A 17,846-nucleotide genomic window follows, 5' to 3' on the forward strand; every position below is an offset into this window, starting at 1 on the left:
ATTCTTCAATCTATAACACGATTGCCAAGCACCACCAATCAATACAGTTGTTTGATGCACAACATTAGTGCATTATTGACGGTAAAAATCTGTAAGATGCAAGCTTTGTGAATGCAAGGGAACCGGGATAGAAAATTGCAACTTTGATTTACCGACTTCTAAACACACCAAATGAATGGAATAAAATCAGAACATGATCAATCAGAATGAAATATGGTTAAACCTTGCAAAAACTAACAATGATTGATCTAGCCTCATTCATAAGTTGTTTGCTACATAACAAAATTAGTGTTTTAGACTTTAGTGCCACAGTCCATATCATATCTCTGCAGAGGTAAATGGTCCATTGCATAAAAGGAACACCCCAGAAAGCAACTCTAACTGGTCCATTGCCACTGGCATGGGAATGAGTTATTTGAACAAAGACTGCTTGACAAGTCCGACCACACGAGTTCTCGCTGACGGCAACCCATTATAATATATCCCAAGGGAAACACTACCTATGAAAACAGAACAAGCAAATTCTCAGAAGACTCGGGACAAGGATATGAGGCATTCGGTAGGGGACCAGAAACCAGAAACTTACGATTACATTTATAAATGTCGACTCCAAGACTAACAATAGGCAAAAAGATGACTCAGCTCACTAAGCAGAAAGAAATCAAAAGGAGGCAAAAAGGAAAGGGAAAAGAAGAAGAAGAAAGATAATGGATGTTGCGTGTGACAATTACCAACACATCCTAGCACTTGCAAAGTAACACTTGAAAAGATTGGCTCTATTGTATGGTAACACTTTAGACTCATGCCACCAGTGATGTCGTTAGGAAGTCAGCTCACACCAGGATACCGCATGGCAATCACCCAGGTCCTGACTTCATACTCATCACTCAATGATGTGAAGTGTTTTCTACTTGTAAAAAAAAAATGATGAGTAGTGTTTTCTAAATTCCTAATTCCAAATGGGTGCAATAGCATATTTCTAAAGCAGCAGGCTGACGTTTTCAATTAGTCAGCTCTTAATGTGAGAATCTCCTTTGCAGTCCTCTGCCGAAAATAGGGCATGTGTTCCTGCAAGTAAAAGAAATACAGAATTCAGTTGCACTCAATTGTGTAGATCCATTGGAGCAAGTTACTTGAGAGCAATTTAGCTAGTACAGAAAATTATTCATTGTGTTCATGGTTGCAACCGTTTGTTTGCATGCCCCATCAAATTTGGCTTCAAAACTATCCTCTCCCCATTCCATCCCCTCTGTTAGTCCTTCAACTCCTTGCGAGTGTCTGGGGAGGAGGAAGGAGCTTTGGCTCCTCCCCACTCCAAATCCCTTTCCCGTTCTTTTCTTTTCTTTTTTGATGATGTGGAACCTCACCATAGTAGGGCCTTTCGGACTTACCTCTGCAATGTAAACCCCAACTTCACGACCCCAACCACCAAAAAATCGTGTATCAGGTAATCAATTAAACTTCTTATGCATAATCAAATCTACATACAGCTCACCTCAAACAAGCCCTTTGACCAATAAAGTGTATCCAGACGGTCCCTCTCCCTTTTCTCTTCTCTCTCTGTCGCTGTCTCTCCTTTCTTTTTCGCCCCCTATCCTTTTGTTTTGGAGGATAAATCTACAGCAGTCCCCGCTCTGACTCTTCTAAGCACTTCTCCATGGCCTTTCTCATCTCCGACTCCACCCACCCCAAAGCCAAAATCATTGTGTGCAGCCCATGAGCCACATCATTGCTCGTGGATTACAGGCACCGCCTCTCTATCTCTCTATCAGTGGACCACGCCTCCCATCCCCTCCCTCCTATTTTCCTTCTTCCTTTCATTTTGAAAGTCAGATTTGTAGTAGATCTCAGTGCTATTCCAAAATGCGGATCCATGCAACACCTCCTGGTTAGCAAACCGTGATATTCCAATACAATGTCCTCAGCTCATCTACCTTCAGACTCCTCCTTCACTGGACATTGCAGTAGAGTTCCTCAACAATAATCTCAGTTCAACTCTGTTAAACAGCCAAGGTTACAGACTGGTTCAGTTCTGGTGACCCAGCCCCCCTGTGCGTCTTGGTTTATGGGCCAAGAACAATTGGACTGGACTAACTATTTGGTCCATTTCCAGTTTCTTTAGATTTTATTTGGTTAGTGTTTGCATTATTTTTGGGGGTCAACCCCTTTCTAGTATGTTTTCTATTTTGTTGAATGAAATGAACTTTCTCAGAAAACATAGGGGGGCTATCAATGGAAGCCACTGGTTTTCAACTGATGCAAAAGAACATATTTGATCATGCAAGAGGAGCATGTCTACAAGTACCTTACCTGGCTGAAACAGAGGCCAATGTCTCTGCTATAAAAGTCAGCATATTTGATCATAAACATGCCACAATCAAACCTGTTCATATCAAAGTTCGATTAGAAAAATATTTCAATGAGCAGCACTCTCTTCAATTATAGTAATAAGTTTGTAATACTTCCTAGGCAGTGACTTCCAAAAGAAGATGCCTGAGTAGCAAAAAATATATGAATACACACCCATTCTCCTGTTCAGGAAGGTCTTCAACAAATTCTTGTTTCCAGGAACTTATATTGACATCTTTTCCACTCTTATCCTTCACTTCATCCACAAAATATCTAGCCTGGATGAATCAATAGTTAACAAAAAATATAAACCTCAATGAGTTGAGCAAACTTGTTTTTTCTTTGGATGACCTTAGAAAAGTACAATTAAGGTGGAAACACACTACCGCAGTATTTTTTTTTTTTTTATCGGTAAACAGAACTTTATTAATCATAAGAATAGGCAAGAGCCCAAGTATATGGGCACAACATAGAGAAGGTAATAGTTTAGAGGTACACAATCCTGAAGTTAATTTGAGGCAAAAAAGATTATGCAATAGGCCATACTGACAAAATCAAGCTTCTTTTACCAATTTTTACATGCCCTTAAAACATTCAAGGATGAGGATGAGATGGGGGAACTTTGCATTAAAAAGTGCATATAGTTTTTACTTCTCTTTTTCAAAACCCCTTGTGTGACATACCAGTTTTGGTTTTAGGGTATATAAGTAATTTTTCTAGTAAACTTATATTTTTAGAATTTATATTTTTATGATTATAGTTTTATCAGAATTTATATGTACTTTATCTTTATATTTTCTATTATAGTTGCGATTTATGATTTGTTAGAGTTTTGTTTTAATAAGGATTTCTAGAGTGTATCAGATTTTGTTACTACGGTTTTGTTTTGAAATTTAAAGTTTAAAATTTTTTTTCTTCTAGTCACCGAACCTCATCACTTTGTTAGCCTCTGTTGAGAACTTCAAACCACCCAACCCGTATGTTTCTCTCGGTGATTTTGTTTGTTTTGCTAGCGTCCTAGTGGAACACCAACTCTAGTGCCGTGTATTCCTCTACTCATGCCGTCTATGCTCTTCTAGGGTTTCTCTAATTCTCTATCATCTACCATTATAAAACGTGCTTACCTGTGCATGAGAAGACAAACTTGTGAGTTGCGAAAAACCCCTGTTGCCGAACCAGTGCCGTCGGCCCTTCTCCTCGGTGGCCACCACAAGAGGCGCCGAACCTCTCCTCGACGATACAGAAGCCGCCGACCCATAACCCCCCGTCGAGCCACTCATTTCTCCGGTAAGGCCTCGGCCGCCACAGCTCTCTCTCTCTCTCTCTCTTGGTTTCGGTTTAGTAGTTCCTCTCTCTAAACTCTCTCTCTTTCTCTCACTCGGCGCCGACCACCATAGGAACCCTCAGTCGCGCCGCCGGTCACTCCCAGCCACCAGCGCCGCCATCGCCTCAGCCCCTCTCCCTCGGTGAGTTCCTCCATCGCAGACCCTCTCTCTATCTCAAACTCTCTGTGTTTTGTTTTGGCCGTGTATTCGATTCTGCCCTTAGGTTCTTGATGGGCCATTGGGTCCTAGGCCCTTTTGTGCGTACGATGGGCTTATGTAGATGGTTTCATGTAGTATTATTATTATGGGCCAGAGTTTTTAACCCTTTTTACAGACTATAATAATGTTTAATTGAATATGATCTTATTTTATTTCAATAATTATTTTAGTGAAATTTAATGAGTTTAATATTACTAGTTGAGTTATTAAATAAATGTAGTTAATTAAAGGTTCATTTTTTTTAATAAAAATGTTTAAAGAATTAGAAATATGTTTTTAAAGAATAATGTTAAGTCTAATATTTGAATTAAATTTCCTTTGTCAATTTAGTAAAATTTTAATAAAATTTCTATGTTAAGAATTTAGTGGAATTGGTTAAGTTTCTTATAAGATTTAATAATTATGTTGAGAAATGAAACTTAGTTTAAGAATTTAAGTTTTTGTGAATTATTTTAAAATAGCTTGAGTATTTCTACTAAATTATAAATTAGTATTTTAAGTAATATAAATACTATGAATTATTGATTTTAGTGTTAAACAAATATTGGTTTGACTATATTTTAGAATTTCGAATTTAGTTAAGTAAGATATTAGTATTTATTTATTTCCAAACAATTTGGTGATAGTTATTTATTGAATATAGGTCTCAAGTTACGAAGTATTATTCAAGAAGAAACGCATCGAGGTAAGTAAATTTGATCATAAATTAGGATCATCACAGTTAGCTTATATGTATGTATTATCCAAGCCAGTTCATTGATAGCCACTATTTATGAACCGCTCATGTCATATGCAAGCATGTCATCTAGCATAGCGTACGACCATGTCATTCCGCATCATGTTTAAATTCAGAATTTATGATTATGTATGTAGTATGTCATGCATCTCATGTGTATAAGACACGTAAGCCATCTTAAATTCAAGTGTAAGATAATATCAGATCAGTTAATAAGATGGCCATTCAGATGCATGGTACCAATGCAGTTCAGTTCAGGGTGGTGTGCAAGCCATGAACTCAGTCGTGGTCCACCATAGTATGCTAGAATACTATCAGCAGTTCCCTTTGCTGCAGCGGGATGTGGGGCTGGTGCACAACCTTGCACACAGGGTTAAGTGTGTTGGCCAGTCAGATAAATCAGTTAAATCAGTCAGATCAATCTGTTAATTCAGTTAAGACAGTCATACATAGCATAAGCATCAGCATGAACAGTCATTAATTTTTTTAAGCTCAGCATGAAAGTTGTTATGAAAATCTTATGTTTATTACGTTTACGTTGTGATAGATTTCTTACTGAGTCATCGACTCATTTTAGTTTGTTTTCATGTTTTTAACCACCCAGGTGAAGATGATGATTACGAGCAGGCAGACCAGGAGTAGAAGGAGCATTTATTTTTTTTTAGTTCAGACTTTCTAAAATAAACATGTTTTTATGACATGAATTTATTTCAGTTTATTTCATTTAATATTTTGGAAGACACTTTTATTAGACATTTTTCCGCATATAAAAGTTCAGTTTTTTTTTTTAAATTATGAAATTAGGGGATCTATTACCGGATTATTTTTATGGAAAATACGTGGCACTCCTAGCCTACGGGAAGGGGGCGTTACAATTTGGTATCAGAGCTGGTCGACTGTAGACTTTTCAAAAAAAAAAAAAAAAAATTTGTAAACTTTTAGTTAAAGTTCCTAGGATGCTCCTAGCCTGCTCGCGAGTAATCCAGGTTTGTTTACGGTTGAATACATTATAGTTTTTACTAGTTAGAACCATCAGTGTAGGATTGTTTCATTGTCATTATTTTTTTTTACGTTCTTATCAAATACTAGATAATTGTTATTATGACATCTTAACGTAGATCATGGCCCCCGGCACTAGAAATCACCCAAACCGAGAGGGATCCTCTGGATCTAATCAGAATGATACTCCGGACCCTCTTGTTGCTGCTGCTACCCAATTCTTCCAGTCAATGGTTAGCGGCCAATTTATAGCGCCTAGAGCTCCACAGGCCGGTTGTACCTTGGAGCAATTTTCCCGCCAGCATCCCCCTACTTTCGATGGCAGACTAAATTCCTTGGATGCGGAAAGCTGGATTGAGCGTTTGGAGCAGATTTTCGAAGCGCTCTACTGCACGGATGATCAGAAGGTGAAATATGCCACTTACCATTTGACTGACATGGCAAACAAGTGGTGGAAGTCGACTCGAGTTTTAGTGCAGCTGGAATTAGGGGAAGCAGTCCCCATTACTTGGGATCATTTCAAGAGGATCTTTCTAGATCACTTTTTCCCACGGACCCTTCGGGAGTCGAGAGCTCGCGAATTTATGGACCTTACTCAAGGAACGATGACGGTAGCACAGTATGCTACGAAATTCATGGAGCTTTCCCGTTTCGCCAGTTACTTAATTCCAGATGAGGAAAAGAAAGCTGAGAAATTCGAGCGCGGACTGGATCGTAGGATTCGAGAACGTGTGCGTACTCTCAGGATTCGGAGTTTCACGGAGCTAGTCACCCGAGCTACCATTGCTGAAGAAGACCTCCAAGAGAGCTTTGAGTACAACAATCAAAGGAAGCGCCAGCAACAGCAACAACTCCAGACAGTGTTGCATAAGGACAAGAGGCCTCACATCGAGAATCGTCAAAGGCCACCACCAGCAGGGCAAACTTACCCCACGTGTGCAACATGTGGAAAGCGACATTTGGGAAAGTGTATGTATGGCCAGAATGTGTGCTTCAAGTGCGGGAAGCCAAACCATCTAGCTCGGGACTGCCCAATTAAGAAACCTGGGGAACCAGGTAGGAGTGGACGACAGAAGATGCAAGCTACGGCAAGAGTTTATACCCTCACCCCTGTTGATGCTGAGGCATCAAATGATGTAGTCACAGGTACCTTTCGTTTTTCCTAAATTTAGATATCTTTTTAGAATGATGAATAAATCGCATGATCCTGATAGCTCTAAGTTGTTATGACATTCATCTAGGCACATTATCATTGTTTTCACGTCATGCCTCCATTTTATTCGACTCTGGTGCTACTCATTCTTTCATTTCAAACCATTATGCACCTTTGACTGAGAAGATACCGGAACCACTAGAACCTAGCATGTCTGTTGCTACGCCCTCGGGAGAGTACATTATTTGTGATTCTGTACTAATTGGATGTCCGATAGAGATTCAAGGGAGAATTCTTCCTGCGGACTTGATCGTTTTTAATATGTCCGGTTTTGACGTGATTCTGGGAATGGACTGGTTATCCCGGAACCATGCCTGTGTGGATTGCTTTAATAAGAGAGTAGTCTTTAAATCCGCAGAGGGGAGGAGTTTAGTTTTCAATCAGTACGAGGAAGTTCCCCTCCTCGTGTAATCTCAGCTTTGCAGGCCACCCGACTTTTGAGACAAGGGTGCACGGGATTTCTAGCAAGTTGATCTTACCACCAGAAGATGGACTCAAGATTGAAGACATAAGCGTGGTTAGAGATTTTAAAGACGTATTTCCGGAAGATCTTCCAGGGTTACCACAGGATAGAGAAGTTGAGTTCGCGATTGATCTCACTCCAGGAACAGTGCCTATATCTAAAGCATCCTACCGTATGGCTCCAGTTGAGTTAAGGGAACTCAAGGATCAATTGCAAGAGTTACTAGAGAAAGGTTTCATACGCCCCAGTGTTTCTCCATGGGGTGCTCCAGTACTTTTCGTGAAGAAGAAGGATGGGTCTATGCGTTTATGTATTGACTACAGGGAGTTGAATAAAGTAACTATCAAGAACAGATACCCTCTACCCCGGATTGATGACTTATTTGATCAACTTCAGGGAGCCCAAGTCTTTTCTAAGATAGATTTGCGATCCGGTTATCACCAGTTGAAAGTTAAGGAGACAGATGTGCAGAAGACAGCCTTCCGGACACGGTATGGACACTATGAATTCCTTGTTATGCCGTTTGGTCTAACTAATGCCCCCGCAGCCTTCATGGACCTTATGAATAGGGTATTTAAGGATTATCTGGACCAGTTTGTGATAGTTTTTATCGATGATATTCTTATTTATTCTCGGAGTAGCGTTGAGCATGAGGAACATTTGAGGATTGCCCTTCAAACACTAAGAGAAAAGAAGTTGTATGCAAAATTTAAGAAATGTGAGTTTTGGTTACAAGAGATTTCCTTTTTGGGACACGTGGTATCAGCAAAAGGAATCTCAGTGGACCCAGCAAAGGTTGAGGCAGTAGTAAAGTGGGCAAAGCCTAGTAATGTCAGTGAGGTGCGAAGTTTCTTAGGCCTCGCTGGTTACTATAGAAGATTTATAGAAGGCTTTTCAAGTATTGCAGCTCCGATGACAAAGTTGACAAGAAAGGATGAGAAGTTCCTATGGACAGGTGAGTGTGAGGACAGCTTCCAAGAATTGAAGAAAAGATTAGTGTCAGCACCAGTTCTTACAGTTCCTTCCGGAGATGGAGGATTTGTTATATACAGTGATGCTTCACTAAAGGGATTAGGTTGTGTTTTAATGCAGAATGGGAAGGTTATTTCATACGCTTCCCGACAACTAAAGAGTTATGAGCAGAATTACCCAACCCATGATCTGGAACTTGCAGCAGTGGTTTTTGCCTTGAAGATATGGAGACATTATCTTTATGGTGAAAAGTGCGAGATTTATACCGATCATAAGCGTCTGAAATATTTCTTCACACAGAAAGAATTGAATATGAGACAACGGAGGTGGTTGGAACTTCTGAAGGACTATGACTGTAATATTAACTACCATCCTGGTAAAGCAAACGTCGTAGCAGATGCACTTAGTCGGAAGTCATCCTCTGGCACCCTGGCTACAATGTTCACTCCTCAGAAGCATATTCTACTAGACATGGAGCGAGCTGGCATTGAGGTAATTCAGGACACTCAAGCTAAGATGAATAGCTTGACACTAGGTTCAACATTGATAGATCAAATTAAGGACGCCCAAGCAAGTGATACAGAATTGATGAAGATTAAAGAAGAGATAGCAGAGGATAAGAGGCCTGATTTTCTAGTGTCAGATGATGGCACTTTGAGATTTAGAGGAAGATTATGTGTACCCAAAGATAGAGTAATCAAAGATTTGATCTTGAGAGAAGCTCATCGTTCACTCTACACAGTTCATCCGGGGAGCACCAAGATGTATCGGGATCTGAAGCAACACTTTTGGTGGTGTGGGATGAAGCGAGAGATAGTGGCATATGTAGCACAGTGTCTGACATGTCAACAAGTCAAGGCAGAGCATCAGAGACCCTCGGGTACACTGCAGCCACTCCCTATACCAGTGTGGACTTGGGATGAGATTGGGATGGACTTTGTTTCAGGGTTTCCAAAAGCGTTAGGAGGTCAAGACGCAGCATGGGTGATTGTTGATCGACTATCAAAATCAGCCCATTTTATTCCCATTCAGATGACGTACTCTATGGATAGACTGGCAGAATTGTACGTTAGAGAGATTGTCAGATTACATGGGATACCATCTAAGACATCTCTGACAGAGATACCCGCTTCACTTCGGTTTTCTGGAGGAAGGTACAGAAGGAGTTGGGAACTCATTTGACCTACAACACGGCTTTTCATCCTCAGACAGATGGTCAATCAGAGAGGACGATTCAGATCCTAGAAGACATGCTTAGAGCGTGCGTGATGGAATTTAAGGGTAGTTGGATTAAGTACCTACCCCTTATTGAGTTCGCTTATAACAACAGTTATCAGGAAAGTATTCAGGCAGCACCGTATGAAGTTCTCTATGGGCGTAAGTGTAGGTCACCACTCTACTGGGATGAAGTAGGAGAAAGGAGGATTTTGGGACAAGAGATTATACAAGACATGTGTGAGAAAATATCAATTATCAGAAAGAAGCTCGCCATAGCACAAGAGCGACAGAAGAAATTTGCCAACCAGAGGCGACGAGAACTAGAGTTTGATACAGAAGATAAAGTATTCTTGAAAGTTGCACCGATGAAAGGGGTAATGCGTTTTGGTCAAAAGGGGAAGCTAAGCCCGAGGTACATAGGCCCCTTTGAGATCTTAGAAAGGATAGGTGCTGCAGCCTACAGACTGGCACTTCCACCTCACTTATCGACAGTGCATAACGTGTTTCATGTCTCTATGCTACGGAAGTATGTCCTCGATCCTGCGCATGTTTTGGAGTATGAACCACTTCAGATTCGTGACGACCTCAGCTATGAAGAAGTTCCAGTGAGAATATTAGCACAGAAGGCCCAAGTGCTACGGCGCAGAACCATTCCAATGGTTAAAGTACTTTGGAGTCACCACAGCGAGAAAGAAGCCACTTGGGAAAACGAAGAAGACATGAGAGAGAAGTACCCCGACTTATTTAAATCAAGGTACATTCCATCTCGAGGACGAGATTTTCTTTTAGGGGGGAGATTTGTGACATACCAGTTTTGGTTTTAGGGTATATAAGTAATTTTTCTAGTAAACTTATATTTTTAGAATTTATATTTTTATGATTATAGTTTTATCAGAATTTATATGTACTTTATCTTTATATTTTCTATTATAGTTGCGATTTATGATTTGTTAAGAGTTTTGTTTTAATAAGGATTTCTAGAGTGTATCAGATTTTGTTACTGCGGTTTTGTTTTGAAATTTAAAGTTTAAAATTTTTTTTCTTCTAGTCACCGAACCTCATCACTTTGTTAGCCTCTGTTGAGAACTTCAAACCACCCAACCCGTATGTTTCTCTCGGTGATTTTGTTTGTTTTGCTAGCGTCCTAGTGGAACACCAACTCTAGTGCCGTGTATTCCTCTACTCATGCCGTCTATGCTCTTCTAGGGTTTCTCTAATTCTCTATCATCTACCATTATAAAACGTGCTTACCTGTGCATGAGAAGACAAACTTGTGAGTTGCGAAAAACCCCTGTTGCCGAACCAGTGCCGTCGCCCCTTCTCCTCGGTGGCCACCACAAGAGGCGCCGAACCTCTCCTCGATGACACAGAAGCCGCCAACCCATAACCCCCGTCGAGCCACTCATTTCTCCGGTAAGGCCTCGGCCGCCACAGCTCTCTCTCTCTCTCTCTTGGTTTCGGTTTAGTAGTTCCTCTCTCTAAACTCTCTCTCTTTCTCTCACTCGGCGCCGACCACCATAGGAACCCTCAGTCGCGCCGCCGGTCACTCCCAGCCACCAGCGCCGCCATCGCCTCAGCCCCTCTCCCTCGGTGAGTTCCTCCATCGCAGACCCTCTCTCTATCTCAAACTCTCTGTGTTTTGTTTTGGCCGTGTATTCGGTTCTGCCCTTAGGTTCTTGATGGGCCATTGGGTCCTAGGCCCTTTTGTGCGTACGATGGGCTTATGTAGATGGTTTCATGTAGTATTATTATTATGGGCCAGAGTTTTTAACCCTTTTTACAGACTATAATAATGTTTAATTGAATATGATCTTATTTTATTTCAATAATTATTTTAGTGAAATTTAATGAGTTTAATATTACTAGTTGAGTTATTAAATAAATGTAGTTAATTAAAGGTTCATTTTTTTTTAATAAAAATGTTTAAAGAATTAGAAATATGTTTTTAAAGAATAATGTTAAGTCTAATATTTGAATTAAATTTCCTTTGTCAATTTAGTAAAATTTTAATAAAATTTCTATGTTAAGAATTTAGTGGAATTGGTTAAGTTTCTTATAAGATTTAATAATTATGTTGAGAAATGAAACTTAGTTTAAGAATTTAAGTTTTTGTGAATTATTTTAAAATAGCTCGAGTATTTCTACTAAATTATAAATTAGTATTTTAAGTAATATAAATACTATGAATTATTGATTTTAGTGTTAAACAAATATTGGTTTGACTATATTTTAGAATTTCGAATTTAGTTAAGTAAGATATTAGTATTTATTTATTTCCAAACAATTTGGTGATAGTTATTATTGAATATAGGTCTCAAGTTACGAAGTATTATTCAAGAAGAAACGCATCGAGGTAAGTAAATTTGATCATAAATTAGGATCATCACAGTTAGCTTATATGTATGTATTATCCAAGCCAGTTTATTGATAGCCACTATTTATGAACCGCTCATGTCATATGCAAGCATGTCATCTAGCATAGCGTACGACCATGTCATTCCGCATCATGTTTAAATTCAGAATTTATGATTATGTATGTAGTATGTCATGCATCTCATGTGTATAAGACACGTAAACCATCTTAAATTCAAGTGTAAGATAATATCAGATCAGTTAATAAGATGGCCATTCAGATGCATGGTACCAATGCAGTTCAGTTCAGGGTGGTGTGCAAGCCATGAACTCAGTCGTGGTCCACCATAGTATGCTAGAATACTATCAGCAGTTCCCTTTGCTGCAGCGGGATGTGGGGCTGGTGCACAACCTTGCACACAGGGTTAAGTGTGTTGGCCAGTCAGATAAATCAGTTAAATCAGTCAGATCAGTCTGTTAATTCAGTTAAGACAGTCATACATAGCATAAGCATCAGCATGAACAGTCATTAAATTTTTTAAGCTCAGCATGAAAGTTGTTATGAAAATCTTATGTTTATTACGTTTACGTTGTGATAGATTTCTTACTGAGTCATCGACTCATTTTAGTTTGTTTTCATGTTTTTAACCACCCAGGTGAAGATGATGATTACGAGCAGGCAGGCCAGGAGTAGAAGGAGCATTTATTTTTTTTTAGTTCAGACTTTCTAAAATAAACATGTTTTTATGACATGAATTTATTTCAGTTTATTTCATTTAATATTTTGGAAGACACTTTTATTAGACATTTTTCCGCATAATAAAAGTTCAGTTTTTTTTAAATTATGAAATTAGGGGATCTATTACCGGATTGTTTTTATGGAAAATACGTGGCACTCCTAGCCTACGGGAAGGGGGCGTTACACCTTGCGTATCACCATGTGCTCCAAAAATGGGAATAATAGCACAAAATATCTAGAACTATAACATGACTATATAAATACCATCTTTAGAATCAATAAGTACACAAAGTTATAAAAATGTTTTACACAACACATTTTTTAAGTATTTACACAAAATCTTAATGTCAACTATAACTTATAAAAACAAAATTGCCTTCTTGTATCCTTTAATCGACAAGTCAGGTTTTGTTGAGTTTGAAAATGAAGGAAATGAACATCCCATCATCTTGAAATTTCACAGTTCAGATGAGCATTCTACGCTGTTGGAGTACCACTGTGATTGTGATGATAACAATCACCATGCTCGTGTGGGGAGTGTTCAGGGTAATGATCTGGAAATGAGAGGGATCGAATGTTGTGGATACACACGGGGAGAAAATTTTTTGCTGTTAAATTTTATTACAAGGTGTTGTCTGGTTAGCAGCAATTCTCTTTTCCGTGGAAGAGTATTTGGAGGGCCTTTGTGCTGTCTAAAGTTGATTTTTTCACTTGGACAGCTACACTTGGGAAGATTTTGACGATTGACAATTTGAGGAAACGTGGCATGGTTGTTATAGAGTGGTGCTTCATGTGTAAGAAAAATGACGAATCGATTGATCATTTACTCTTACATTGTGAGGTTGCTAGGGAGTTATGGGTTGGGGTTCTTAGTAGAGCTGGGTTATGCCAATGAGAGTGGTGGATCTACTAGCATGTTGGAATAGGCATCACAGAAGCCCTCAGTTGGCAGCGGCGTGGAGGATGATTCCTTTGTGTATTATGTGGTGTTTATGGATAAAAAATAATGAGCGGTGCTTCAACAAGAAGGAGCGAACTGTTGAGGATATCTGGAAATTGTTTGTCTTCTTTGCTGCAGTGGTTCTCGGCTATTGTCCTAAAGGGAGGAAATGCTCATGAGTTTGTTTTCTTTTCAAGTTTCTAGAATGTAATTAGGTGCTTCTTTTGTATACTTTCTATGTACATGGGTTTCGCCTAGTTTCATTAAATAATGTTTTTCTTACTTATAAAAGAAAAAAGATCTGGCATTGCTGCCATTGGTTGTGGTAGAGGCTCCCAAAAAGTGATGAGGGTATCAATGAGAATGAGATGTAAGTGGCATGCAGATGACTGTCATGTTGACAGCAACCATGACAGCAGGTGTTGGTGGGTAGTCGGCAGGATGGAAGTGGTATGTGGTTGCATGATTGATGCCAGCAGAATATAGGTCGGCTTAGTGGCATCAACTAGTTGACCTCATTTCACTAGATTTGTTCATTTATGAACCACAAAATCTTTTTTTTTTTTTTTTTTGTACAAGTAAAAGAGATTTCATTAATACTGAAATAGGCATAGCCCAAATTGACAGGAAGTACACAAGAGAATACATCTAATTGGGAATTTATAAACCACGGAATTTGAACAGCCCATTATGTTATACAATTATTTCATGGGACTGTAGTTTAGTCAAAGAAAATTTCCACAACTATTATCAATTACTGATGATGGAATCTAATAGTACTTTGACTTAATTCTTGACATCAGTGATTGAAACATAAAGCTAAACAGGGAATGACCAAAAAGCATACCAGTACTTTCAGCACTTGGGTATCCATCCCTCTTAGCGAATCAAGATACTGAAACTTCTTGTCTTTCCTATTTATAACTGCCAAGCACCAATGTATCTCTCTATGGATAGGGACGAATATCTTCAACAATGAAAAAACCCAATTTAAACTTCTAAGCAATGGTCAATCAAACAAAATATACATGCAGAAAAATAAAATAAAAGAGGGCACACAGGAATTTACTTTGTCACACTCAATGAGGCCATATCCCAATTTCCTTTGGCTTGTCCATCTTCTGACAGATTTATAATCATAGCCATTCCTCCCACTTATTAACTGGGATTAGCAGTTGAGTCAAGAACAACAAAAGACACGAATGATTAAAACGAACATCAATCATAAAAGCATAAAGGGAAACATATGAGAGTGTGGAACATATTCCAGAGGCTAGCAAATATGAAAAACAAGGCTTACTTTGTGAAGTCAGACATGGAACACAATCAAAGTTGGTAAATGAAATGCTAGACTATGGTGCTACCAAAATATTTAAAAGAGAGAAAATGAACCTAATAAATTAGGTAGCTAGAATTTCATATTTTAATGCTTGGAACTAGAAACTAAGATCCAACAAATAAAATTGATATAAAGGAAATAATTGAATATTCAGACATCAACGCATAAAGGGGAAAAAGGGCAAACAATATTTCAAACTCTGTAGGTAAATAAGCAAAACCAAGAATGTGAACAGAACCTTCCATAAATCTTGAGGAAAAAAAAACTATGGCACGTAAATGAATGAAGCCATTTGTAAAGGTAAAATAAAGTTCACCACAAAGTTGAAGAAAAGGGTGGTAACCAACCTTTTTGTAGAAAAATGTGTTGAAGAAATGGCACCTTAAAAACTTTTGCGGCTCTCTGTTTTCTCTCTCTTTCAGCAACTCAAGGTACACGTTTATGACCTGCAAACGAAGGAAGAGAATAATTATCAAGAAACTGATTTTTTTTTTTTTTATAAGTAATTATCAAGAAACTATATTACCAGCTCAGCAGAACCAGTTAGTTCCTATCCATGCTTACCAAATTAAAAACCCTTCATCTTGCTGCTAACATAAATCGTGATACAAAAAAATACCTCATCATTCAACCATGCCCCTGGTCTAAGGCACTGCAGAATTTCTCCCGTGATCTCAATGTTTGAGTTCTCATGAGTGACTAACCGCCTGCAGCAATCCACCCAATAATGTTACAGTTACGACGACACCCATAAAAGAAGCGAGGAGGGGGATGGGGGGGACATGTATCAAAGCATACCTAGTGGAGTTAAATGCACGTTCAAACATAGCCTCTTCCTTCTCTGTAAGAGGGAGGAAAGGTTCTCGCGGTAAATCCTGAAAATATAAATAACTTATAATACTATTAAGCATCATCTGGAAGAACATTCAAGTCAAAATTCAGAAGCAGTAAAGCTACTTACTAACCGAAAGGCATCTAATTAACCAAGAATCTTAACGTTACTCATTAAAAGAGAGCGCATAAAAGAATTTCACCTGGACGGGTTTCTTTGCCGGACGCAATTGTTGAAGCATAGACCTACGCTCCTCATGTAACTCAATCTCAAAATTCAAGTTTCTCAATTTCGGAGTACGCCTTTCCGTAAACTCGAGTAACTTCTTAAATGCAGAGACGCTCATATCCCGCCCAGAATTCAGCTTCAGAGAATCCAACATTTTATCGGCATCGTTCACTCTTAAATTCCCATTCGTCAAGTGTGACGCCGCCGAAGACGATGATGGCAAGAGCCCATGATCCAAAACCTTGGCATCCAATTCCTGCACATTGGCCACGGCCCCATTAAAAACCTCCCCGTGTTCCGACGCCGCGGACCGCCCTTCTAAGCCATCTTCCACGACCTCAACTTCCTCAACACTTGAATCTTCGGACACTCCACCCTTCTCATTATCCGTATTTACTACGATCACCTCCTTCTCCTTTGTCAGGTACCGAAGCGTTCGCAGTGCACTATTCTTTGCCTTATCGTACTTGACACTCAAAATATTGCCCATTTCATCAACGGTCTCCTTCTTTTTATAAACCCCGCTAGTCCTCCGCCCTAAGTTCCGACTCAAACAAGTCCAGAAAAACCCGTAATTAAGTATTCTGCAAGGGGCGTGGACTTCTCTACCCAGCCGAGGGGTTGCTTGGGGGTACCGCGAAAGTCTCGCAACGGTGCTATTCGAGGATACAATGGGTCGGGCCGGGGTCTTGTCAATGGATGAGAATCTCGGTCTCTTTGAGATGTGAAAATCTGAAGAATTCTGAGATGCATAGGTGTGATTAAAGCTCAAGTACTCGTCATCGCGCTTACGGTTGCTCGTTCGGGCACCCATTGACCAGCCCGGGAACTCTGAATCCTAGAAATCAAAAACCCATCTAAATAAAAGCATTCTCAAAGAGGATCACCCAGTTGAATTTGAAAATTAGGGTTTTGTTTAGAGGGGGCCAGACGCTTTGAGCTGGTTAAACCCTAGCTGCGACTCAATGGGACTCAAAGTTGTGATTTGGGGATGAGCCGCAGAGAATGTTTGGAGCGAAGTTGTAAGATAGGGAGTAAAGCAGTGAATTTGAGAAACTCGAAATCCTTTCAGTGCATCGGAGCGGCGGATTTGAAGCAAAATCCAGGACAGTGTGCTTAAAATGCAAACCCACGAAATTTTCCCGGGTAGGAGAGAGAGAGAAAGAGCGAGCGGAGTAAAGAGATGGGAGATTTCAGCGGCGGTGATGTTCTCGTTGATGTTCGGATCAATTTTAAGGACTTTCCGATTGATCGAGAATTTGACAATGTTGCGTTCAGTGTTCAGTTGGATCATGGGGAAGGGGTTTAATTTTTGAAAACTTTAACTCCACTCCTTATATAACTTTAAAAATATGTAATTTTATCTTTTTAACCTTATATTTTAGAATAAATATAGATAGAAGTTACTGTTAAGAGCAATCATTTTACACACATGATGTAGCATTATCTAGACCACACATCTCTTAAGTTTAAAATAAAAAAGTAAAGAATTAAAAGTAGCTATGTAACGAGTGTAAAGTGTGCACTACTACAGTAGCTTCTCTCCAGTATTATTCTATATTTTATATTGACCTTATATTTTATATTGAATTAAAATAAGAAATACAAGGATAAAAAAGTAAAATCTTATATTTTTAAGTAATGTGTAGAGATGTGAGACTTCTATCCAACACAAGTCTTTATTTTTATTTCAATAATTTTATTTGCACACGCAGCTTATCAGGCAAAACGAGTTTAAGCCCTGTTTGGAAGTTTGACTGTCTAATTTTAATATGAGTCTAATATTTAAAGAATAATTCTACATATACTTATAATTTTACTTATACTTGTACTAACAAAATTGATTTTATTAGTTTTTTTTTTTTTAAATTCAAAGCTTGAATTTTAAATTTCTTGATTTTCAGAATATTAATAATTGACAT

General features: G+C 38.9%; 1 protein-coding gene across 2 annotated transcripts; it reads right to left on the bottom strand.

Annotated features, from left to right (window-relative positions):
* Positions 1 to 217: 217 nt before the first annotated feature.
* Positions 218 to 17,234, bottom strand: LOC121236020 (ubiquitin-like-specific protease ESD4). 2 transcript variants are annotated; one of them, XR_005934640.1, is made up of 10 exons: positions 15,899 to 17,233; positions 15,663 to 15,739; positions 15,484 to 15,571; positions 15,212 to 15,310; positions 14,595 to 14,687; positions 14,373 to 14,492; positions 2,524 to 2,627; positions 2,311 to 2,383; positions 732 to 1,068; positions 218 to 500 (listed from the first exon to the last, which is right to left on the bottom strand). XR_005934640.1 is itself a non-coding variant. In XM_041132514.1 (10 exons), the coding sequence occupies exons 1-9, from the start codon at positions 16,736 to 16,738 to the stop codon at positions 1,006 to 1,008; spliced, it is 1,557 nt and encodes a 518-aa protein (XP_040988448.1). In that variant the 5' UTR covers positions 16,739 to 17,234; the 3' UTR covers positions 218 to 500; positions 998 to 1,005. The 2 variants fall into 2 exon arrangements, 1 of the variants encoding a protein (XP_040988448.1); XM_041132514.1 differs by having other exon boundaries at positions 998 to 1,068; positions 15,899 to 17,234.
* Between the last annotated feature and the right edge of the window lie 612 nt (positions 17,235 to 17,846).

The sequence above is a fragment of the Juglans microcarpa x Juglans regia genome, chromosome 1D (assembly GCF_004785595.1).
Source record: "Juglans microcarpa x Juglans regia isolate MS1-56 chromosome 1D, Jm3101_v1.0, whole genome shotgun sequence".
Lineage (NCBI taxonomy): Eukaryota > Viridiplantae > Streptophyta > Magnoliopsida > Fagales > Juglandaceae > Juglans > Juglans microcarpa x Juglans regia.